Source organism: Anabrus simplex, chromosome 1 (genome assembly GCF_040414725.1).
Source record: "Anabrus simplex isolate iqAnaSimp1 chromosome 1, ASM4041472v1, whole genome shotgun sequence".
NCBI classification, from domain to species: Eukaryota; Metazoa; Arthropoda; class Insecta; order Orthoptera; family Tettigoniidae; genus Anabrus; species Anabrus simplex.
The window spans coordinates 1,060,161,761-1,060,185,859 of NC_090265.1; the positions used below are offsets into that span (position 1 = coordinate 1,060,161,761).

The 24,099-nt window shown below is 36.6% G+C and overlaps 1 protein-coding gene across 1 annotated transcript in view; it reads right to left on the reverse strand.

Moving 5' to 3' along the window:
* Positions 1-24,099, reverse strand: part of brun (trafficking protein particle complex subunit brun) — a 179,070-nt gene that overhangs the window by 25,457 nt on the left and 129,514 nt on the right. Inside the window, exons 15-17 of the mRNA XM_067137108.2 lie at positions 23,008-23,155; positions 14,900-14,984; positions 11,231-11,373 (exon numbers count right to left, since the gene is read on the reverse strand). Of these exons, the coding sequence (XP_066993209.1) occupies positions 11,231-11,373; positions 14,900-14,984; positions 23,008-23,155 (376 nt within the window). The remainder of the gene's footprint in view (positions 1-11,230; positions 11,374-14,899; positions 14,985-23,007; positions 23,156-24,099) is intronic.

Consider the following 24,099-nt stretch of genomic DNA (forward strand, 5'->3'; position numbering starts at 1 on the left):
TTATTATTATTATTATTATTATTATTATTATTATTTGTGTTGACACGCACTCCTCAGGTGCTACATTGGTAGCTGAAGCATGTGTTATGGAAGAAGGAGAGGTTGACGATAATCATTCTTGGCTAACTTTTGTAAAATTGTTTTTAAATCTTAATTTTGAATATGTTCCTCACATGTTTCTTTTATAGGTTGTAATCGTTACGTGTGCATTCTTAATCCCTGTTTGATTGTTTTTCGTGATTTTTGCTTGTGTTTGACATCATGAGGGAACTGCCTATTATTTCTGGATGAGGCAGTCAAAAGTGTTTTTTTGTTCCACGATGTGCAGGCTGTCTTGCGGTGTTTCACCCTGCAATTAACGGCTGGAGGAAATGATGAGTCACTATCTGTAACAAATATTTTCTGAAATTTTCATTAAATTTTCTTTGGTAGCAAACCTTCTGCTGACCATGTATTTGGTGAAGTGATATCACATTATGTGTGCTGTGTTTTAATTGAAGTCTTCGGTTATAAATTTCAATGTGTGTTCATTAATTTACTTTCGTCGAGCAGTGTTCCGATCGTAACATCTCGGTGATCACCTATTGCTTTGAACTTCTGGTATGCCATGAAATTATGCTAAGTACTGTACTTTCTTGTCTGACTTCATGTTATCTTTGAACAGCTGGTGTGCTGGAGACAGTTGGTTACTGACCTAACCCGAGATTATGAGCGCTCAATTCCATCTAATAAAATACTTGTGTCGTAATCTTCTTTCCTTCTTCCAGATGACGTAATTTGTAGTGTTGTGTGTTATACTGAACATCATGTTAGGGTCAAGTTTTAGCATGGAGTCTTATTAGATTTTTATGAAATTCCTGTTTTCATAAACATCTGGCAATAATTTTGAGGTTAAGTTCGTAATTTTTCATCGGTCTTTTGTGTTTTTCTGCTTACAACTTTCGTGTTTCGGCAAATTATTTTCAAAGTTTCGTTTCTTGTCACCTGCGATGTTTTATTTGGCATTATATTCCGTGTGTGATCTTTTTTAGTTATCTTTTGTGTCGTCCTTTGGGCTCAGTGAATATGTAAATTTCTCGACACGTGTTATTTTCGGTCTTCTGCTGTATCTGGGTTCGTTTCCAAGTAGGTATGGGACTATTTGGGACAGTTCCCAGACAGTTACTAAATTTGCCAATCAGATTAGAGTGTATGGGATCACTTAATCTAAGTGAAAATTTCCTAGTTTGTCTTATAGAGCATTTCCATTGTGTAGGCCTAAGTGTCACATTATTTTTATTTACCCGTGTATTCCTATATTTGCTAGGGAGGGTTCTACGAGGACTAAGATAGTCTCGTGGGGTGAAATGTGCTCACCATATTAATAGTCCAGCGTCTGCTGAGGCCATTTTGGCAAATGGACAGGTTACAGATCTGCACTTGTGCTCGTGACATTTTTGAAATCTGGTGCATCTGATATGAGATTCTTCTGTGATCTTTGGCCCAATATTAGGTGCTTAGATGGAGGATGATGTCCATTGTAATTGTAAATTATTACTACGAAGATTTTCAACAAATGTTCATTTCGGTGTCAGTATGCTGAGCTATAATTTCAGTTAAATTCGTTGTTGGTTGGCAGGTCATCAAGATTTTAATTTCTGTTATTTTAAATTCGTCACTAGTGAAATTTTGAAGGTGTTACGATTTAGCTAAGCTCCGTCAATTAATTGTCCTACATTGGTCTTGTTTTGTTCAATTTTAAAAGGGTCCACCTTTTCAATACGGACAAAAATGAAATTCTTAGATTTAAATTGTTCAATTTTCTCGGTGTCAAATTTTCGTTCGTTTATGGTTTCGTGTCTTCTAAATTTATTTACTAAGTTTGCTAGTATATGGGATCCTGTGGACTGAGTAAGCTTCTAAATTTTGTAGCCATGCTGTATCTGTCCTCTCACTTTTGTAAATAATTGTGGATTTGTCTTGGGTGCCTTGGGAAGGCATGTGTGTATTGAGACCTAGGGCTCAAGGTGCTGAAAGGCCATTCCTCTCCTGGGAGTACGATATTGGCCCTAAGAGTTTCATTATCGTGTGATAGATTCAAGAGTACTTGAGGTCATGTTCTTTCCTTTTTTTGTGGGTACTACTTGATGTATGGGTCATCGCATGTGTGTGTGTACTGTGTTCTTGTGATGTCATGTGATGCAATCAGTATTGAGGTCGAAACCAACTTTCAACCTATTAGGTTGTGTTACGTACTTTTTAGTACGTGTTGAAGAGATGTTAAGTATAGAACAAAAATGGCCAACCAGACACCAGTGGAATCCAAACCCACAACCTCCCAATTTCGAACACACAACCTCCCGATTTCGTGTGGGTTCGGATTCCACTGGTGTCTGGTTGGCCATTTTTGTTCTGTACTTAACATCTCTTCAACACATACTAAAAAGTACGTAACATGACCTAATAGGTTGAAAGTCCGTTTCGATTACAATGTGGTTGTGAAAATTCAATATTCATAGTATTGAGGTCGTTTGGTGCCTTTTCCCATTGGTTGGTACTGCTGATTCAGGGGTCATCGCACTTGTGTCTTGTGTGTGTTTTGGTGGTGTCGTGTGTCGGAGGACAGTTGGGCTAGGTAGTCTTGTGTGTCGTGCTGTTATCTGATAATCTTTGGTATGAAGGTGTTAATTGTGCCTTTTTATTGCTTATATCAGTAAGTTAGATTTCTGTATACGCACTCTTGCATTGCTTTTGTTTTTCATTTTGGATTTTCTGTTAGTAAATTTAATGTGATCTTAACTTCCGTATTCCTGGCTTAACTGCATCTTTTTTTTTTTTTTTTGCTAGTTGCTTTATGTCGCACCGACTCAGATAGGTCTTATGGCGACGGCGGGACAGGAAAGGCCTAGGAATTGGAAGGAAGCGGCCATGGCCTTAATTAAGGTACAGCCCCAGCATTTGCCTGGTGTGAAAATGGGAAACCACGGAAAACCATCTTCAGGACTGCTGACAGTGGGGTTCGAACCCACTACCTCCCGGATGCGAGCTCACAGCTGTACGGCCAACTCGCCCGGTGCATCTTAATTTGACTGGTGTGACACGTGATATGTAATGTGAGTTTTCTTTGTGTTAAAATTTTAATAATGGGTACATGGCATGGTAAATGAGTAGTGACTTACTAACCTCATTTAAATGAATATTGTAGTAAAGTTGCAAGCTAATGTAATTAAGTAGTTATTTCCCTGTTTTGAGTTCCCTTGCAACATCCTAAATTTCTTCTTCTATTTTTTTTTTTTTAATGTTGGGCGATTAAGAATGCACACAGTAATTTATTTAGTGTATTTTAAAATTTATTTCCCTGGTGAATTTTCTTTATTTGAATTTGGGTAGTTTTAAGCAATTTTAGTTATAAGCAAATTTTGGGAAAAAGGCCAGCTGAATATGTTGGCAATTTTATAGGTTAAATAGCAATTGTTTTAGTTGTAATAAGGATGGTCGTTTGAGACCATGCTAGGTATATTTTAGTACAATGCATTTTGGAGTAAGATTTAGATTTTCATTAATGTGCATAACTAAGGATTTTTGGTAAAATTACTGGTACTAGGGTTAACTCCGGCGGATTTTCTTTTAACCTCTCAGTGTTTGTCTGTTGAAATTTTGAAACAGCGCTTGTCAGTGGGGGGTTGGGGTATAACTAAATCTACGGGAGGGGACCTCCCTAAGGATTTTAGTTATTTGTTACACAAAAATAAATATAAAAACCCACCCTTGAAACTCATAAACTTCTAGTTCTTTGACAGTTCAGGCCAGTGGCCTTATTTCTTCTGTTTCTGCTGGGTGTGTATTTATGTTCCAGTGGCTGCACTGGTGCATCTCCAAAATGTGGTACCTATCTGGAGGCTACAAAGTATCTAGGGCCACTACTATCCGACGCTGGAATCCTCTACCTGTTATAAACCAGTTTATTACACAAGTGTGCTGAAAGGAGACTCCGCTGGTGGCCTCGGTGGGACTGCAAATGATGGTCGTTGATGCGGCCGTGGCCAGCACCTACATTGGACAGCAATACCAGTGGTCAACTTGTGAGTCTTCGATTTGTATGAACGCTCCTGACAAGAACGACATCACGATTTGTGTGCTGTAAAATGTTGGATGGTGTGTGGTCACAACCACCTCAGTAAAATAAAAAAGTGTTCTTTTTTCTCGAGCGTAGCTCGAGTTTAAGAGGGGGAAGATGTCACCTGTGTGTCATCAAGAAAGGACAGCAGAATTTCATTTTGATCTTTAAAACAAATTAGTATATTTTTCTTATTGTGGAAAATGAAGAAATGTAATGTGTAGCCTACTACTGTGCATTGTGAGGAGGTTTTAAAGCAAGACAGATTTGTGTTAGTGCTGATGAACTAGTGTATATTGTCATTGGGGCAAAACGCTGGCAACCAGGAATGAGTTAGTTGGAAAATTTATAATGTCCAATAACGGACCATTTATATTGGTATTTTTTTTTTTTTTACTCATTCGGATCAAGTATCTCAGGTTCCCTATGGGAATAAACATCTATATCATCTGATGGCCAGGCAGGCATCAATTTTTGGTAAGCAGCCTAGGCAGTGGCCTCCACGATATGCACTAGCCATGTGTCTTGGTGGGTGTGCTATTTACCAACTGATGTGCCCAACTTAGCACATTGGCATGAAACGCTGGCAAGCAGGAATGAGTTAGCTGGAAAATTTATAATGTCCAATAACGGACCACTTATATTGGTATTATAAGTGGTACATTCCGAGCTGTCAGTGGAGAAGTGGAATGGAATGACAATAGTAAATGGATAAGCTTGAATGGAGTTTTTAAAAGTACGAAAGATCACAATATAAAGATAAAATTGGAATTCAAGAGGATAAATTGGGGCAAATATTAATTCATATAAAGAGGAATTATTACAGATTAGAATAATTTACTGAGGGAGATGTTTGATATATTTCCAACTTCTTTGAGAACATCTATGAAAATGAAATAAAAATTTCGTCTGAACATTGCTCAGAATTTAAAAAGAATGGTATTTCTGTATCAGTCGTGTCCACAGTAACAAGGAAACACTTTTTAATTTCCATCATCTCTGTCTGTCTGTATGTTCTCACGAGAAAATGGCTCAAGAGAATTAAATGAAAATGGGTATGTAAAGTCGGGAAATGAGTCATTACAAGCTGGCTATAAATAATTTAATTCACGCTGAGTGAAATGGTACTTTAGGGGAAGGCCTAAAATTTAATTCTCAAATATTTATGTTGTTGGTGGTCCTATCGATAAATACTACATAACTAAAGATCATTAAATTTCCGATCATTTACGTCTTATACATTTTTACTACACTGCCTATGATATCTGAGATATTCATTAATTTTGATTTTTGTTGCTAAATCCATATCAACGCCAAACCATGAGAAAATGGGTGAATAGAATTTTTATGAAAATCGGTACGTACAGTCTGGGACTAAGGTCGTACAGTCTAAGTTATAAATAATTGTATTCATGCTGGATGAAATGGTAGTTTAGGAGAAGGTGCCTAAAATTAAATTTTTTAAATACCTATGTTATTGGTCCTATTGAAAAGTATTGCACAACAAAAGTTATAGAGAATATAATTTCCCATCATTTATGTCTTATACAGTTTTACTGTACTGACTATGATAATAGAATTCATAAATTTAGTCTTTTGTTGTCTGTATCAACTCCGAGCATTGCTAACGTGGAAATATTATTTAATTGTGTTAACTGGTGATGTTTCTTGTCATGACTGTCTTAAGGTGTAAAACTGTGTGGTCATTGGTCCATATCGACAAGGAAAATAGTGAACATATAAAAAATGAGAAAAAAAAACGTAAAGGAATGATCACTTGAAGAATAAGACAAGAGGGAACTATGAAGGAAGAAAGGAATCCCTTTATATTAGATGCCCTAATATCACACAGTAGGAAGAAAACTCACTCTGAAGGCCTACCATATCAAAAGCTCATAAACCTAATCAACAGTAACATTACATTGACCATTGTTGATGTGATTTGCCTGCTGCCATACATCTCCGATAGATGGGATTACTTTGCAAGTGACTAATCTCATGTTTTAATCCGTATTGAAATCTGTTGATATACAATAATAAAGTTTTATTATGAATCCACCTGTTCAATACATTATAATGTTGTTACATTTAAAATAACTTCATTAGTTAAAAAGTTATATATGGGACATGTTTCGCTCCCTTATAGAGCATCATCAGCCAAATCTGAATCTCAAATAATTGTTATTTACGTAAATAAAGACTTAAGAACTATTAGAACATTTTTGACAAACTTAAAACTTATTCTATTAGAAAATCATAAAATATAAAATCTTTGTATACATGGCTTAATTACACGTGCTTAATAGGAAGATACATTAAAATTATGGAAGAGAGAGTACTAAAATATAAAATAAATAATATATATATCATGTCCAAAATCCTAGAAAGACGTGAAGATCAATCTTAGGAGCTAAATTTGAGGATTTTCTTAGCAATGAGATCTGGTAAAAAAGTTATTTATCCCTTGTGGATAAGAGTCTATTAAGATTCAAATTTATCGTCAATTTGATGATTGAACTTATAACAGGATAAATGTTGGTCTTCAAGAAATTTAAATGCTTGTTGTCATGTGACCTCGGCGAATGCTGTTGAAAAGATATGCTCTTATAGATGTCAATGCCCGTTCGTTGAACTAATGGATTTGATAAGGATGATTGAAAGGGACGTAAATCAACGTTTGTATTGAAAGCTGCTGCTTGGTTTATCTTGTTGAATGTCCCTCCAATTGCTGTTTGTCGGTTTGGTGTTGTCCGAGGTTATGTGGTGACTGTCTGTTCTGTGTCTAGTAGAGTATTATTATTATTATTGTTGTTGTTGTTGTTGTTGTTGTTGTTGTTGTTGTTGTTGTTATTATTATTATTATTATTATTATTTACATCAGTAATGAGACAGAATGGTCTGTTGGCTCTAGTATAAGGCAGTATGGCAATGAGAAGCTAAACTGGTAACATATTACTGTGTAGAGTACAATGGTGTGTCAGATTGTATCTGCACTTTAAACAAAGAGTATATCACTTCCGGCCGGGTTCGCACTCAGCACGTTCTTTCTTGAACACTGACCTCTCTGTTCTTCTACTTAAGTGCAAGCTTGGCTTCGTATTACCTCCACTGTAGTGCCGGTGTGCAATTTTTCACCTTAGGTTTCGTTACTGTTGACCACTATTTAAACTCTATTATCTCGCTATATTTATTATCTTTAGAAACCAGACAACTCACCACATTAACTGAAACCATATTCACTCACAGTTAACTTGGACCCTCAGCTCATATACGATCCATCTCCACATATTAGCTTTATCCTTAACACCTATCCAATTTACAATCACTCTCTTCCTCATTTACTACACACTTTACTGCCTGCTAATTTAACTATTTAATCACTCTTGTCATAGTTACAAATAACACACAAACTCCGCTATTCTCATGTGTACAGCAATTTAATTTCTACTGCAGATTGCCTTTTTTGCTTCTTGTCACTATGCCTTCGTCCGATTTGTTCTTCTTACCCCATATCTCTCTTAGGCTCAAACTTCTCCCTTTCGCCAGGGCACCTCTTGCTTCTTCTTCCTGCCTCCCAGCCGTATTTTCACTTCGTCTGTGTGCTCTTGTCACATCTTGTGTTTCTGCCCCCACAATCACTCCCTGTATCTTCCTTTCTTCTCTCACACAGGCCTCCGTCGTCAGTTCCTTAATTAATGCCCTGGTCTCCCTGGTCTCCTTCCTTATCTCCCTCCTCATCTCATTTACTACCTCCCAGGCTCCTTTGTCAATCGATCTGAAAATAACATTCACGTCTTCTTCTGTCAAGTTAATTTCTTCTTGCTGCGAGCTTGGATCCAGTGCCTTATTTTCTTTGGTTCTTTCTTTATCTCCAGGTCCGTCTTCACCCACTTTACTGTCTCTGACTTGCCTTTCTTCCCCTCTCTTCCCCACTACCCCTTCGTCCTTCCTATTCTCTTCCATTTCCCGTAATTTCTTCGCTGTCCACACTCTGGTCCATAGTCCATTGGATACTACTAATTGTTGACCCTTAATGTAGGCTCTTAACCCTTGTATTTTAGCCCTGATCAAATGTTTTTTCAGAGTGTTTATATTCTTTACCCTTTCTCTTCCCATGTCTCTTTTAATTAAAATTTTTGTGTTATGTATATTGTCTGCGCCTCTTATCACTACTTCCGCCATCAGGGTGGAAAACAACTTCAGTTTTATCGGCCTATCACCCCGTTTTTGACCTATCCTTTCCACATCATCAATATCAACTTCACTAAAGTTAATTATCATCATTTTCTGGATGACTTCCACAACTTTGTAGGTTGTCAGCACTTTGTCTTCCCCTTTGTCTTCCGGCACTCCATATATAAATAAGCATTTCTTCCGGCGTTCTCAGTTACTGTCTTCAATTTCTGCTTTCAGCTTCACCACCTCTTCCTCCATCTCCTTTATTTTTTCCTTGAGTGATATAATTTCTCTCTCGCTGATTTCCACTTTGTTCATTGTTTCGCCTGTTTTTCCCTGTATCCAACGCCTCGTATGTTCAAATTCCTTCATTTGTTACTTCATCATATTTTTAATCTGCTCAAAAGGACATACTTTTTCCACCACTTCTTTCACAACTCTTTTTATGACCTCCACGTCTTCCCAGTTCATGTTGCCAATGGAAGTCGGGCCGGGGTTCACCTCCACACCTCCTATAGCTAACAGTACCATAATCACCGCTGCCACCAGTATCATCTCGCCCATCATTCTTGTTTCCACTTTACCTCTTTTATTTCTAGCTGTTTCTTTTTTTCCATATCGCCTGCCATCTTCCAATAGCTGCACGATATTGATCCACGCCTATCATATTCCTCTTCCCTCCCGTCCTACTTTTCCACTCACCGGTCACACTCCACACCGGCTCTACCGGTACCTCAACTCAGCACGTCTGTCACCGATTGCTGACTAGGTTAGACTGTGGCTATTAATCAATATACAATGCATTGAGGGTTCAACAACGTCAGAGACTACGCACTTGCAAGGTGTCATGCCAAGGTATAAACTACAAAGCCAAGGACACGTAGAAATATTGTGATACAACATTTGATATGATATTTACTGATGATTTAGATGTTGATTCCCATAGGGAACCTGGAAACAAGGATAGACACCTGAGTTTATACGTTAATAAAAATTTTATCCTTTGTCCCACATAGGAAAAAGCTACACCAAAATTTAGCTTATTTTATTCTACATTTAATTATGTGTAGTAGAAATTTTGATCGTACCCAGTTAAAATTTTAATGCAGGTTGAACAAAAAATGTGCTCGTATTTTTTCCATTTCCAACGGAGTGCTCACTTTGAAAATTCATAACTTTAAAAGTATTCATCTGATAGTTACCAAACTTTAATGGCTCTAAAAGCACCTTATTGTTGACCTGTATACCAAGTTTTTATTTCATCTGATATTTGTAGTTTATTATTATTATTATTATTATTATTATTATTATTATTATTATTATTATTATTATTATTATTATTATTATTATTATTATTATTAAATTCGTTATGTAAACATCATGAATAGCAGAATACTAACATATGAAAAAAAATATAAATGAACTAGTTGGTGATGTCATTGATTTATTTTTCTACCCAATATTCACATGTAATCTGAGATTTTTAAATTACTAGTAATGAAATGACTTTAGTTACCAACTCTGTGAATTAGTTTCCAAAGGCCTCTTTGTACACTACATTAGTGGTCAATCCACCTTCGGCAAGAACTCAGCAGAACAATAATCGGCCAGCGGTTGCTTCAGAGAATGTGCTTTACAATTACAAGTCATCACTCTCATTGCTTTGCCAAGAAAAGTGTAATTTTCTTGAGAACCATCAGAGTTATAAAGAAAATGTATATTACTTTTTTGTATAAAACTAAATTTTAAGTCACTTGCTGAACTTTATTTTGTGTTAGCACTAACCATTTGCTCATTATTTTGGTTTTTAATGGAAAAAACATGCTAAATGCTAAAAGTCACTAACTAAAAAAACTGAAAAAAATGTAAAAGTTCCAAGGTATTATGTTCAGTCTGACTTGAGTGATATTACTTGCTTCCCCTATGCTGAAAAAGACCCCACAAGAATGAAGTAATATATTTTTCCTTGCAAAACTTTGGCATCATTCCAGCCTCATGCACAAAAATTGTCAGTAATTTCCTTAAGATTGGAATTTAAACTAATTGTAATGTTACTGAATACTTGTTGAAGAAGTAATTTGTAATTGTAACTGAAATTCAGCTCAATTACTTTATTTTTGTACTGTTTCCATCAATGGATATGAGAGGTACTGTTGGTATTTTCTGAACTCTCTTTTCATTCAACAACACTGATCGACACTTATTCAGAGTTCATGCTGATTGCAGTTATTCAACTGTAACTGTTTGTTTGTTTGTTTGTCCAACCCTTGTCCCATTTTTAGGGGGCAGGATTGAGGTGAGATGAATCTGTCGTGGCGGGTTTTTATGACAGGATACCCTTCCTGATGTCAACCTAATCAGAGGAGTTAATGAGATGAAATAAATGATATGATATATGATAGTAGGGAGAGGGTGAAACCCGGTGCCGGCACATAGCGTACTCCTGTCGAATAGTACTAAGGGGTCTGCTCAAGGCTTAACATCCCCATCCGATGGACGAATCACCATCAACAGCGTCATATGTCTTCACTCCATATGAGCACTGCAGAGAGATCTGGAATTTAATCCAGGCTTTTGGCACGCAATCTAGTGATTAGAAATTGTATACCACCACCTCCCCTACCCTGCTGGCCAACATTCAGATGGTGAAATTTTTTTCGACCAACGGGACTCGAACCGGCTAACCTCAGTATCAGACCATTTAGACTTCAGTGCCTTAACGATCATGGCCACCAGGCGGGCTAGTTATTCGACTGTAACTGATTATCATTATTATTATTATTATTATTATTATTATTATTATTATTATTATTATAGAACAAAAAACTAAAACATAATATAATACTGACTCTTGCAAATCTACTACAATATATGTTTGCAAGTAAGTTATTTTCTACCGAGCACTCTCATTACACAAGGTATATAACACTGTTCAGACATCAAGAAAAATAAACTCACGTTTCTGCTGGCAAAACATCCCAATTAGTAATATAGATTGAAGGTAGCATTTCAACAGTAAGAGCTACAGAACACACTCGGCAGTAGCCTGCAGTAAGGCCTTCTCCACCAGAATAACGTAACTTCATATGACCTTCCAGAACCTGGAACATGATAAATATTACCAAACCTACATTTTCTACATTTTCCAATGCAGATTACAGCAACACAGACAAGTGAAAAATTCAAAAAGAAAGTAAAAATGTGATACGCACACAATATCAATAAGAACGACTCAAATTTATACTATACTTTTACAAATCAAACTCTTTCATCTCTGTAAGATAAAATGCTATAATGGTAACAGAAAGCCAACTGAAAGTTTACACATTCTTGAAAGTCTTTAGATTAATTGGGGTCGCTGCTCCAAACAAACAAACAAACAAACAAACAAACAAACAAACAAACAAACAAACAAACAAACAAACAAACAAACAAACAAACAAACAAACAAACAAACAAACTGATAATGCCTCTAAAATAAAGTAAGCTATTGGACATTTGGAGCAAGAAATATTCGGATTATCCATCATTCTCACATATCAGTAGTTAATGGTTAGAGAATAACAAAAAACAGAAGTGGATATGATTTTCTGTTTGAAACAGATTCGGTGCATATAATACTGGTATTAAATCAAACTTGCCATTAATTATAAATGTATTAACCTATATGGAAATTTCAAGATCTGTGTACGTAATCAACTGCATATTTGTGACAAAGAAGTCTACAGAACTATAAATAAAAATACATAGTCTCTTTCAAAATATAGTATGATGAACTTTGGTATTTCACAGAAGATTTAAAGAAAATATTAAACATTGTTATTCTGTCTCAAAATGCATTTACATAAAACAACATAATTTCATCACATTTCATTAGCAATTTTCTAATTATTTTGCTACCTAAAACTTGTCCTTTTTAGAACCATATCGTAAATATTCCTAAGGAAAGGTAGAAAGACAAGAATTTGTATAATATCTTGTGAATTGTCATCTCCACTGCTAATTGATTGCAGCTTATACATTTACCCCAGTAACATAAATAAATTTATACTTTATAAATGTATTGAACCAGGAAATGATTGTGGGGCTAGAGCATGGGAAGGATCTCAGGTAGTGTTTGGTTTATTTTGGAGCAGGTACAGAGATGGATAGTATCGGAGGGCAAATAATAGATGGTAAATCTTTTTGATAGAATTTATTAAAAATATCCACAAAAATATCACCCTGCAATTGGAATTGCAAACTCAAATTTCTAGCTAATATTTGCCAAAAAATGCAAAATAAAAGATCCCTGTTACTATCTTCTGTGACGTCTGTTAGCTTGAGGATGTTCAAAATAAATATTACTCTTTCATAGATCATGTACAACCTACAGTTCATCTAATATAAGTGCAAACACAAAATATCACTTAGCACCTTGAATATTATTCAGTTCATCACTTATGGCGCTGACCTACAGTCTTTCTAATTTTTAGAGCATAAAATGCACACACACTGTCATGAAAAATTTGATAAATTAAATAAAATATTTGATCACTTGGTGTATGTTTCTACAGTTTGAGTTGAAAAATGAGATTAATAGAGCATTTGTAAATCCTAAAGTTCATCTAGGTAAAATGGATTACTTTGAAATGGAATTTATAGTTTAAAAGCAAAATATGAATTTCTCTTGAATGATGATGTTACGAGTTGATATTCACACGAAGCACTTGTTAGAGCACTGTAATGAACTAAGTGCTTTGTAAAAAGTCAGTCGATTGGATTACTCACTCAGAATACGAGAAGATCTGCTTACAAGTGTTGGAGTTGTGCTGTACGGCGACTTGGTGTCTGGAACATTCCGCAGCGTGCAGCCAAGGCTCGAACTCAGCACCGGCGATGTTCAGTGAAGATACCACGTCAATCTCCCTCATCGACGTCCCTCGATGGGTACCATAACTGAAGAAACCACGTAAATCCCTCATTGGAAGCGAGGTTCAAAGCAGAATCTCGTAGTACTTTGCCAAGATTTCCGTTGTTCTTGGAGGTAATGTCAGAACACGGAAAGTTCAACTGGCACTACTGAGCTCACAAATATCACGGATATTAATACTACACACCGGCATAAGTTGTAATGCACAGTTCTATTCTTATATTAATTTTACGGTGTTGAATTAGCATTCACAGTCCATGCTACGGAAAATACAGTTTTTATATACACAGTTCATGGAATTGAGATTTAACACAGTTCATAATTGTCACTAGTTATGTCTGAGATTCGACTGTAAAGTAATGAATACAGTCCATAAGCACTTGAAAAATGTGATTTACAACAGTCTCTACCACAGTCTCTGAAATAATATTATTCACAGATTAAGGCGATTTTATGGCTGGATTTACACCACACTAGTCTGTACTACTTAATATTATCATAAAAAGTCCTGAATGTTCACTGGGTTTCTCACAGTGGTGATAGAAAGATCGAGAAAATGCACACAAAAATAGTTACTCTAGCCCTGTTATGGGACGAATGTCGAGTGAAATAATGTCTCATACAGTTCACTGTTATACTATCGTAAGAGAAATACATCTTAGATTGATTGAAATGGTCTCAAATTAGAGTTTTAGTTCACCACACACAATGACTTAAAATATTATCACAGTTCAGAATTAAGTGAAATTGGTAAAGTTCACAATGTCGTATACTGGTCAGTAAAATATCTGACACTTCAATTCTCACTTCCAATTATAGCTTCACTCGGTTAACAAGTTTACAAGTATCCTTTTACAACAATTCAGTCGGAGAAATGTCTAGAATATTTCCGTCGGCGCGGCAGAAACTTTACGTACGGTACGACGTTGTTGTACTATTTTAACAGCGTTCCATTGTGGCCACAGCTATGTCCTCGTGAATCGCGACGGAGCATACTGTCCTTACGGCACACTTACTGCACACACACATACTGTCCACACTGTACTGGTTATGGCCTTGGTCCAGTGACGTATTTATACGGGTCTTGCGAGCAGCGCTCGGAATCAGGTGATGAAGGAGCGAGAATTCCTTCCACACTTTAATTTATTATATTTCAAAAACCACTGGACGGATTGACTTCAAATTTGCAGGGTTTTACTTCCAGAATATTAGCTACAATTCAGCATTGGTCCCGTGTTGATTGGTCCAGGCGTTAAAAAGTTCATAAAATAATCGAGAAAATTCCGAAGGGGAGGTAAGCTACAGGCAGCGGTGACGTCACTTGACCTTGCTCGACTTGTGTTCTCCCTCGTGCAGCGCAGTGAGACGAGAACATTCTCTCACACAGCTGTTCATGCATCGGAACTTAATTGTATGCTCATAAATAAAATTTATAACTCGTATGTGCCAGGGCCTATGCCTTCCTGGTACAGTATGTGCAATAATAATTCCTATATTGGCAAAGATATCCACTTAAAGTTTCTCGTTCTAAGCCTCCAATAAAATTTCTTCATTACCTTCTTGGATTATCTCCTTCATGTATTGATATTTGGGTACTGACACAGGTATATACAATTCAAAAAATGATATATGAGAGTCTGAAGAATTCAATCCATACATTCAACAAGCCAATTATCTACTAGGCCTTTTAAACTTTTAAAATACCAACATCTTACCTTAGCAGTGTTAGGAGAGCCTGCCTTGGACAAAGGGAAACGTGAGGACCCAATACTACTACCAGACTGACTGCTGCTAGCAGATCTGAAATTTAAAATATTTATGTAATGTGATGGGTCGATTACAGTCAGGGGTGTAGGCATGGGGGAGTTACTGGGGGGTTAGAACCCCCCACCACCAATGAGACTTTTACAAAAATAAAATGAAAATGACAATAAACAATCAAATAAATAGACATTCAGAGACATAATTGTAGAACTAAGAGATCTGTTGAATATATTTTCACTGTAAAACTGTTGACCTTGATCATATTGTTCTTGTTCTGTAATTTAATGTAAGATTTTGTAGTGTACTGCAATCTGAATATCAACATGATTCACTTGTATCAGTGTCCTTATAATGACAAGTCTTGCACGTGCGCACCACACACGCACAAGCACCTTCATTGTGTTCTATCATTATTTTGTAACTACAACCCTCACCATCAGCCGATCCTGGCTACACTACTGTTTACAACAATTATTAACAGGATAAGGAATGCCATACTTACCCACATACATAGGCGAGTCAATAAGTATCTGCAAAATTGCTCTAATTGTCCTTAGGTTGGCTCTATGGCGTTGTGTGCTCATAAGCAGCTAGATAGCACCGTTGTGTACATCTGTGGTAGGTTTCAGTGTTATCAGATCAGTACAGCTTGCGCTGTTGTGACGTAAAGATGGCCGCACCACTCTCTGTTTGCACCAATGAAGAACAGTGTTCTGTAATCCGTTTTTTGTGGTTCGAGGGTGTACTAGGAATGGAAATTCATAGAAGACTTTCAGCACAATACAGGGACAATGTTTTGCCACAGTGAAGTGTTTACCAGTGGATTGAACAGTTCAAAAGGGGTCGCATGAATGTGAAGGATGAGGAAAGATCCAGGTGTCCATCTGCAGCCGTAACTGATGCCAATATTGAACAAATGCATGATATGATCCTGAATAACAGAAGAGTGACTGTTGATGACTTGGTAAACCATATGAACATTAGCCATGGTTCTGCATGTGAAGTCTGTTTGAGATGGGTTCCAAAACAACTAAATGAAGAGCAGAAGTGCAATCGTGAGAGAATCCGTCAGCACCTACTGGACTGTCATACTAACAAAGGTGACATTTTTCTGAAACAGATCATCACTGGAAATGAAACATGGGTACACCACTTTGAACTAGAGAGCAAACGTCAGAGCATGGAATGAAAGCGTCCTGGATCCCCAGTCAAAAAGAAATTCAAGAGTCAAACTTCTGCAGGAAAAGTGATGCTCACAGTGTTTCAGATCTCTCAAGGGCCAATCCTGGAACATTACCAGGAAAAGAAGGAAACAGTAAACAGTGGACATTAACAGTGATATGCTGATAAATATGCTGAAACCTGCAAATCACAGAGGTTGACTGACGAAAGGTCTTTTGTTGCACAACAATACGCGTCCACATATTGCCGCCCACACCGCTCAAACTCTTCAGATGCTGCGTTTCAAGATTTTGGAGCATCCTGCGTACAGTCCTGATCTCACCCCGTCGGATTACCATCTATTTGGTCCACATAAAATGCTCTAAGAGGCCATCGATTCAGCTCCGATCAATAGGTGAATGAAGCGGTGCATACATGGCTCGCTGTGCAACCAAAAACCTTTTCTTGCAGACTGTATCAGAAATCTTGTGAAACGGTGGACCATGTGCATTGAAAAGCAGGGTGAATAAAAACTGATTGCAGATACTTATTGACTTGCCGTCGTATTTTTACCACCTTTTTACAGTATATTTGTAACCTCAAAAATGGGGGGGGGGGAGAAATTATGTAAATTTAATTTTGAATCTAAACATTTAATTTCAAAGCGAAGCAAAAGCAAAAGCAAAAGCAAAAGCAAAAGCAAAAGCAAAGGCAAAAGCAAAAGCCAAAGCCAAAGCAAAGCAAAGCAGTATCAGTATTATCAGAAAATTTATGAACCAGAGGAATGGCATGCTAAAGAAGAAAGTTTTCTAACTCCCCAGCTACTTCCCACCAATATTCGGGCAGGCTGTTACACTCAGTATGACCGGGTGAGTTTGGCCATGTGGTTAGGAACATGCAACTCTGAATCTGTATCTGGGAGATAGTGGATTCAAACCTCACTGTCGCCAGCCTTAAAATAGTATTCCGTTGTTTCCCAATTTTCACACCAAACAAATGCTGGGGCTGTGCCTTAATTAAGGCCAAGGCCGCCACCATAAGACCTATCTGTGTCAGTGTGACATAGCATTTTTTTAAAATACTCAGTATGCAGCAGTCATCCTATCTATCGGAGACGAGTGGCAACAGAAGACACAAAGCACATCACAACAAACAATGGTCAATGTAATGTTATTGTTGATCAATTTTATGAGCTTTCTGTATTGTAGGGCTTCACATTTAGTTTTCTTTTGACTCTGTGATATTAGGGCATCTTATAAAATTATTTATAGCGTAGACCAGGGCCTCTCAGAGTGCATACGCCCGTGCACTGCACGGCGCAAGGTGCAGGAGAAGACTTCACTAGGTTGACCAGAGTGCGAACCCCCACTCCACTTCCCCTACACCTGTCTCACACATTCGCCCTGTCTTCGCCTTCCCCACCTTCCCCGCTGACTCTCCCCTCACTGCGATATGTTTATGTGCGGTGAGCGGTGACACTGTTATATGGGACAATGTTACCAGTGTTAAAACACTCTTTCAATTTGGTTTGAGCAGACAATTTATCTTCTCTAGCTCTTCTTTTCCTTTATCGTTGCAATGATATCAGTTATGCCTGGAACAAGGGACCGGCTGACAGCAATTCTGAGAGCCTTCTTTATATTACAATCAGAAATAGGCCTACTCACACGCAATCTAGTTTTCGTACAAGTCAAAACAGGAAAAAATACCTTTCACATATACATGTGGAACCAAACATAGAAATAATCTTAGCTGCTTCTCGATGCAGCTTAGGAAAATCTTCCTTCAACAAATAACATAAATATTTGTGAATTCAATTTTAGGCCTTCCCCTAAACTACCATTCCACTCAGAGCGAATACAACTATTTATAGCCTAGATTACAGTGACTTATTCCCTGACTTTGCATACCGAATGTCATTAAGATAGGACCTGTAATAACATAAATATTTGAGAATTAAATTTTAGGGTTTCCCATAAACTACCATTTTTCTCAGTGTGAATGCAATTATTTATAGCCTAGATTGTAGCGACTTATTCCCTGACTTTGTCCACTGATTTTCATTAATATATAGCGACTTATTCCCTGACTTTGTCTACAAATTTTCATTAAGATACCAGCAATAACAACATAAATATTTGAGAACTAGCTGTTACCCACGGCTTCGCTCACGAGGATTTCATAAGTTGATAAAAAATAATTGTTCCTCGGTACTGCACTAAGACATTATCTGAAAATCCCTAAAGTATAAAAACTCGCCGAAAAATTGCATTTAATTTATTCCAGGACCACGTTGTAAACCACATTCGTGGCATTGCCTTTTGGAGTTTGGACAGCCGAAGTAGGGGACTGCCTGTAGGGGTGAAGTACAGTGGGGACTCAGTCGAGCAGCTCATCTCCTTTCTCCCAGTTCTTCAGAGCCCAAACTTTGCAACATTTTTGTAACGCTACTCTTTTGTCTAAAATCACCCAGAACAAATCGAGCTGCTTTTCTTTGGATTTTTTCCAGTTCTTGAATCAAATAATCCTGGTGATGCTTGCTTGTTGTTTTAAGGGGCCTAACATCGAAGGTCATCGGCCCAATCCTGGTGATGGTCCCATACAGTGGAACCATACTCTAGTTGGGGTCTTACCAGAGACTTATAAGCCCTCTCCTTTACATCCTTGCAACAACCCCTAAACACCCTTAGAACCATGTGCAGAGATCTGTATCCTTTATTTACAATCCCATTTATGTGATTACCCCAATGAAGATCTTTCCTTATATAAACACCCAGAAGGAACTTTCACCCCATCAACGCAGTAATTAAAACTCAGAGGACTTTCATCTTCATTTCATTGTTCTCACTTATTTTATTCAATAATTTTCTAGGGTTATTTCTGTATATTTTCACAAGCTCTATTATTTTTAATGTTTACATTCTCTAATAATCCTTTCTTGACCTTAATGTTTTCTAGTATATTTTCTTCCACCGTCTAATTATCTTTCAGTTTGGGGATTTTGGGTGATTCTAGTTCCTTATTTACTTGCAGTCTAACTTTCGTGTCCTTGTGTTGACCCTTTGGTAGCTAGAAAGATACCTCATGTCATACCATTGCCTACTGTCCATCTCACAACATTCAACTTATTCACTTTTGGGTTACTTATATTTTATCTGTAATTTTATTATGTATTCAGTTGATTTTCAGTTGTTCCTAGGTTTTATGCCTTATTGTTGTGCGGGGTCCATTGAGATTGGTTAATTACTGCTGGTATGGTAGCTTGTGTTCATTACAATAGCAATGTTTTTGTGTGGTGATTGTTGTGAGAATTTATTGACTTGGTTGCAGTAATTGATTGATGCTATTGTGATGGTGAATTTTTAATGAGTTTCAGCCCGTTCTTGACCTTAATGTTTTCTAGTATATTTTCTTCCACCGTCTAATTATCTTTCGGTTTGGGGATTTTGGGTGATTCTAGTTCCTTATTTACTTGCAGTCTAACTTTCGTGTCCTTGCGTTGACCTTTTGGTAGCTAGAAAGATACCTCATGTCAAATTAAAATCCTGAAGAGCACTGAAGTGGATCACTTTTGTTAGGTGAAAAAGTCATGTAGTAACCTCTACTTTAATTTACCTTATTTAACCTCTTCAGTGCCACGCCCGAGAAATTCTCGAGTAGAGCACGCTAGCCCATAACGTCACCACCCGAGAAAGTCTCGTTTAGGTGTAGTGTGCATTTCGTGATCGCTCAATAATTTCTCGGGTACTGTATTCTCCTTGGAAAATGTTTTCCAGCATTATCAACAGATGGTGGGAAGGTTTCCAGTTGTATTCATGAAGTCTCTGGCCTAAAATATGCCTTATCTTCTCTACTTTACATGTACAATAATGGCGAGCACGAATGGAAAAGATGTTTGTCTGAAAACAAAATAAGGAACTACATCAAAGATGAATCTGTAAGTGACATTAGTATTTCTGATAGTAGTGATAATGATTCTATTGATTCTTTGAATGATGATCTTCTTAGTATTTCTAGTGAAAGTGAAGATGATATTACATCAGAAACTGAGTTGAAGGTAGGAGATTTTGAATATACATTCGTGTGGAAAGAGTGTAAGCCTGGGTATAGTGTACAACCTAATATAATTCAGTTTACGAGAAATCCTGGTATGAGGGTTGTATTATTACTAGAGGCGAGTGCGACTGACTGTTTTAAGCTGTTTCTAATGGATGAAGGTGTAAATTTGACAGTGACCGAAAAAAATTTGTATGCTAAAAGTGCACTGAAAAACTTGTAAATAAATCTCCGGATGTAAGGGCACAGTTTTGGAAAGAAACAAACTCTTACAAAATTTGGTAGATTATTGAGTTAGTGTTGCTGTTGGGAATAATACAAAAGCCTGAAAAAAAAAATGTATTGCTCACAGGACAGTATTTTCAAAACACCAATATTTTATGAAACCTTTTCACAAGCCTACTGTAAAAATTGTAAATAGAGGGTAAAGAAAGTTTTTATTAACCTTGAATAATATTTCAATGTGTTCCCATAATAACTGTTACTCATTCATTGCTTCCTAAAAATAAATAATTTCCTCCGAAAAAACCTCACTTTCTTGGTACAGTAGGTCTGCGAGAACCTGCCACCGAAGGGGTTAAAATATTGCTATTAAACGACTTAGCTTATTAACTACAACTTAGTTTATTTTACTTTCTTGGTTTACACTGAGGATGATTTTATTTTATTTCCTGATTTATTATGTTAAATAAGTTTTGATTTATGAATTATCTTATAGTTACCTAAAACTTGGTTTTTCATTCACAGCCTTTTGAGTCCCTAGTGCGTTTCATTGAGGTAATGTGTCTTGTTTTCCTCTCATCTTATCTTGTGTTTTTGGTTGGTACTTTGTACTTTACCATTCTCATCTCCTTGTATCGTACTTGTACTAGCTTTAACTTCATAATGGGGCTAGTATATCATGAACCTTCAGTCATCATGGGTCTTGGGTTACCTATGGGACTGTAAAGGAAATGCTGACCGTTTGTGTGGTTATGGGTTTATCATGCGAGTGGGTTAGGATTATCCAAGTTAGTTTCTTAATAATTGTTAGTGTTACAATGTAATTTTGTTGAGTGATGTCCTGAAATAATTAAATAGTACTGGTAATTATAACAATGTATCCCATTTCCAGCAGTGATGAAGAAAAGTATGAGCATAAAACAATATTAAATCAAGATTTTTCATCAAAGGAATGTTTCTGATAAACAGGTTTGAGTAACACAATAATGTAATTAAATAATTACGGATTTTAAAGAAACCGTTCATTCGGGGTAGATAAAATTTGTTGTTCATTCGGATTATGGGATTATTTCATTTATTAATTTATTTAATTCAGTGAAATCGTATTTGAGTATTAGCTTAAAACCAAGTGACTAACTTGAAGATGTATTCTAGAAATCTTGGTTTTATTTGCTGGGAAATCTCAACTTATTAACGTAACGATTAAGGGGACATATCCGATGGCAAAAGGGACTTTACTGCCACAAGTGTTGTAATTACTTTTGACTTTGATTTGTTGAGCATCAGATGTGCTGGGGATTTATTTATTAATGTGGAAACCTTGGTCATCAACTATTGTAACTTAATTGTGTTCAGCCTTCAGCTTAGAAATTGGATGGTCATGGGGTCATCAACCTCAGTGACTTAGATTAGGGCCATCTGCCTTTATATCATCATTTTCCTTTCGGTCATCATCCACAATGACTTTAACGTAAATTACAAAGTTAGACATCGGTTCATGACATAGTCGCAGGTCACATCAATTCAATTACGGGTCCATGCCATACAACCATTGTGTGGCACATACCGATTGGACTGCCTTAATTATACCAAGAGCCTAGAGCTCGTGCTACGGGGGCTGGATCATCATGAATCATTATGGGGGTACATGCAGTCTCACATGGAAACCGATCTTAGGTCTCAAAAGCCAGTGTCTCTCATCACAGTTATTATTATTATTATTTTTTTTTTTTATTTATTTATTTTTTTTTTTGAATGGACAAGACTGAGTTCATTGTTTAGGCATGATAATAACGTCACAAGTTTCTTCGACCTCATCATCAATAATAAATAAATATCAATTTCTTTTGACTCGACTCCTCTCATTTAGTAGATAGTTTACATTACTGAAAACCGCCTCTTACCTAAGCAAGTGACGAAGAACCCGTAGACAACCCAAGAGAAAGATTTCATGCTGATTTGCTAATAGGTAAGGAAGGTAGGTATCCTACAAAGGACCTTAAAGGTTCAATACAAATATATAGACTGCATAGATAAGTTCCTTCTTAATTCCATATTGACAATTTACAATGGAATAGAAAAATGGTAATATAATTGTCCACCTAGTCAATACAACTATGTCATTTAAATAGCAAAAGCATTACATAATTAGGTCATATTCTGGACTCCTTAGGCCATCTTCAGCTACATTTTAGACAATCTAAAGGGATGAAATGTACATAATATATAAACAATCAGAATGTTCTTACATTCTTAAGTGACAAAAAGTTCTCATTTAAAACATACCACGAGAAAAATTAGTCAAAATGTTGTGAAATGAAAAAATAAAATTTGATTTGTCGTCCTAGAATGTTACAAAGTTTGTAAAATCTTGTAGAAATATAGTGAAGAGTTCCCCTTATTTGCATTTTTCAGTTTTTCCGTGTTTTTTTGTTTGATATTTTTTGGCATTGAGATAACAAGCTAACATCTACAATATATAACTTCATAAAATGGTTTTTTAAAAGAGATATTAAGTGAACTAGGATGTGACTACAGTAACCCACACCATGAACCATATTCCTAAATTTAAATTAATTACTGTTGTATTAAGTACTATAAAGAGAGAATGTCTTACAACCTGAATGATGATGTAGTCAGATCCATTCTTCTTGAAGGGTACTGTTCTCTGGAGAGTGTGGGGGAACTCAACCGAGATGGCAAGGAACTGGGACCCGACAAGAAGCTAGCTGGCTGGCTACTACCTCCATTGGCCAAGCTACTCATCTCTACAAAAGGAAAACACCATACATGATATCTCCTTTACAAATTCAATCACATTCAAATGCACTAGAAAAATAAATTTAGTGGAAAAAAGACTCTGTAACATAAGAGTTTGATATGAAAACTTAGGGTTCTATATTCTACATTTGCATCAGGATAACAATACTAGCAGATCTGCAAGTAAAAATAAAGAGTTCACCAAATAAAGTTATGGAATATCTAGTTCCAAGCATAAAAGTAATGGCAGGTAAGTGTGAGACTAGAGAGCCATAACACTATACAAGTAGAACCTTGATGCATCATTCCCGGGACTGTCACTTTCCTATATTCATCGTTCAATTTATTCGGCCCCAAATTATTCTATATAAACTAATGTTAAATTCCCTTGCAGCAATTTTTCCTCGATCATTTTATCACATCGATCATTAAAACAATATTTATCCTCGGCCACAACTTCCCCGCAATGAATGTTTGTGAGGAAAATATATGCAAAAGTTTTTCTGAATACTTTAGCATAGAACAGCGGCAACCTATTATACGACAATGTACGAGTGATTCCACATTGCTAGGCTTGAGCAAGTGTGTCGACTGGAGCAAGGATCATGTAGGGTGGAGTGTGGTGCACAGGTTATTCATATGCAACCACATTATATAACCACGCCTGAGTTCCCTGGCAACAAGGCATCTGCTCAAAGCACCAAGGCATCATACAGCTGTTCCATTTCATTATGAGTGGTCCTGTGCTGTGTCTTGGTTGTGTGTGGTGGTTAAAATATTATCAATATTATCATTCATAATTTTGTTCCGCTTTTCTCATTTTTGTTCCTGTGTATTATTGTTAGGGATTGAAAAAATTAGCATCTATTTTTATCAAAATTAGATTTCACCAAAATTAGCAAACATTTTCTGAAAATTCGGTTACTTAATGAGATAAAACACACCCACGGTC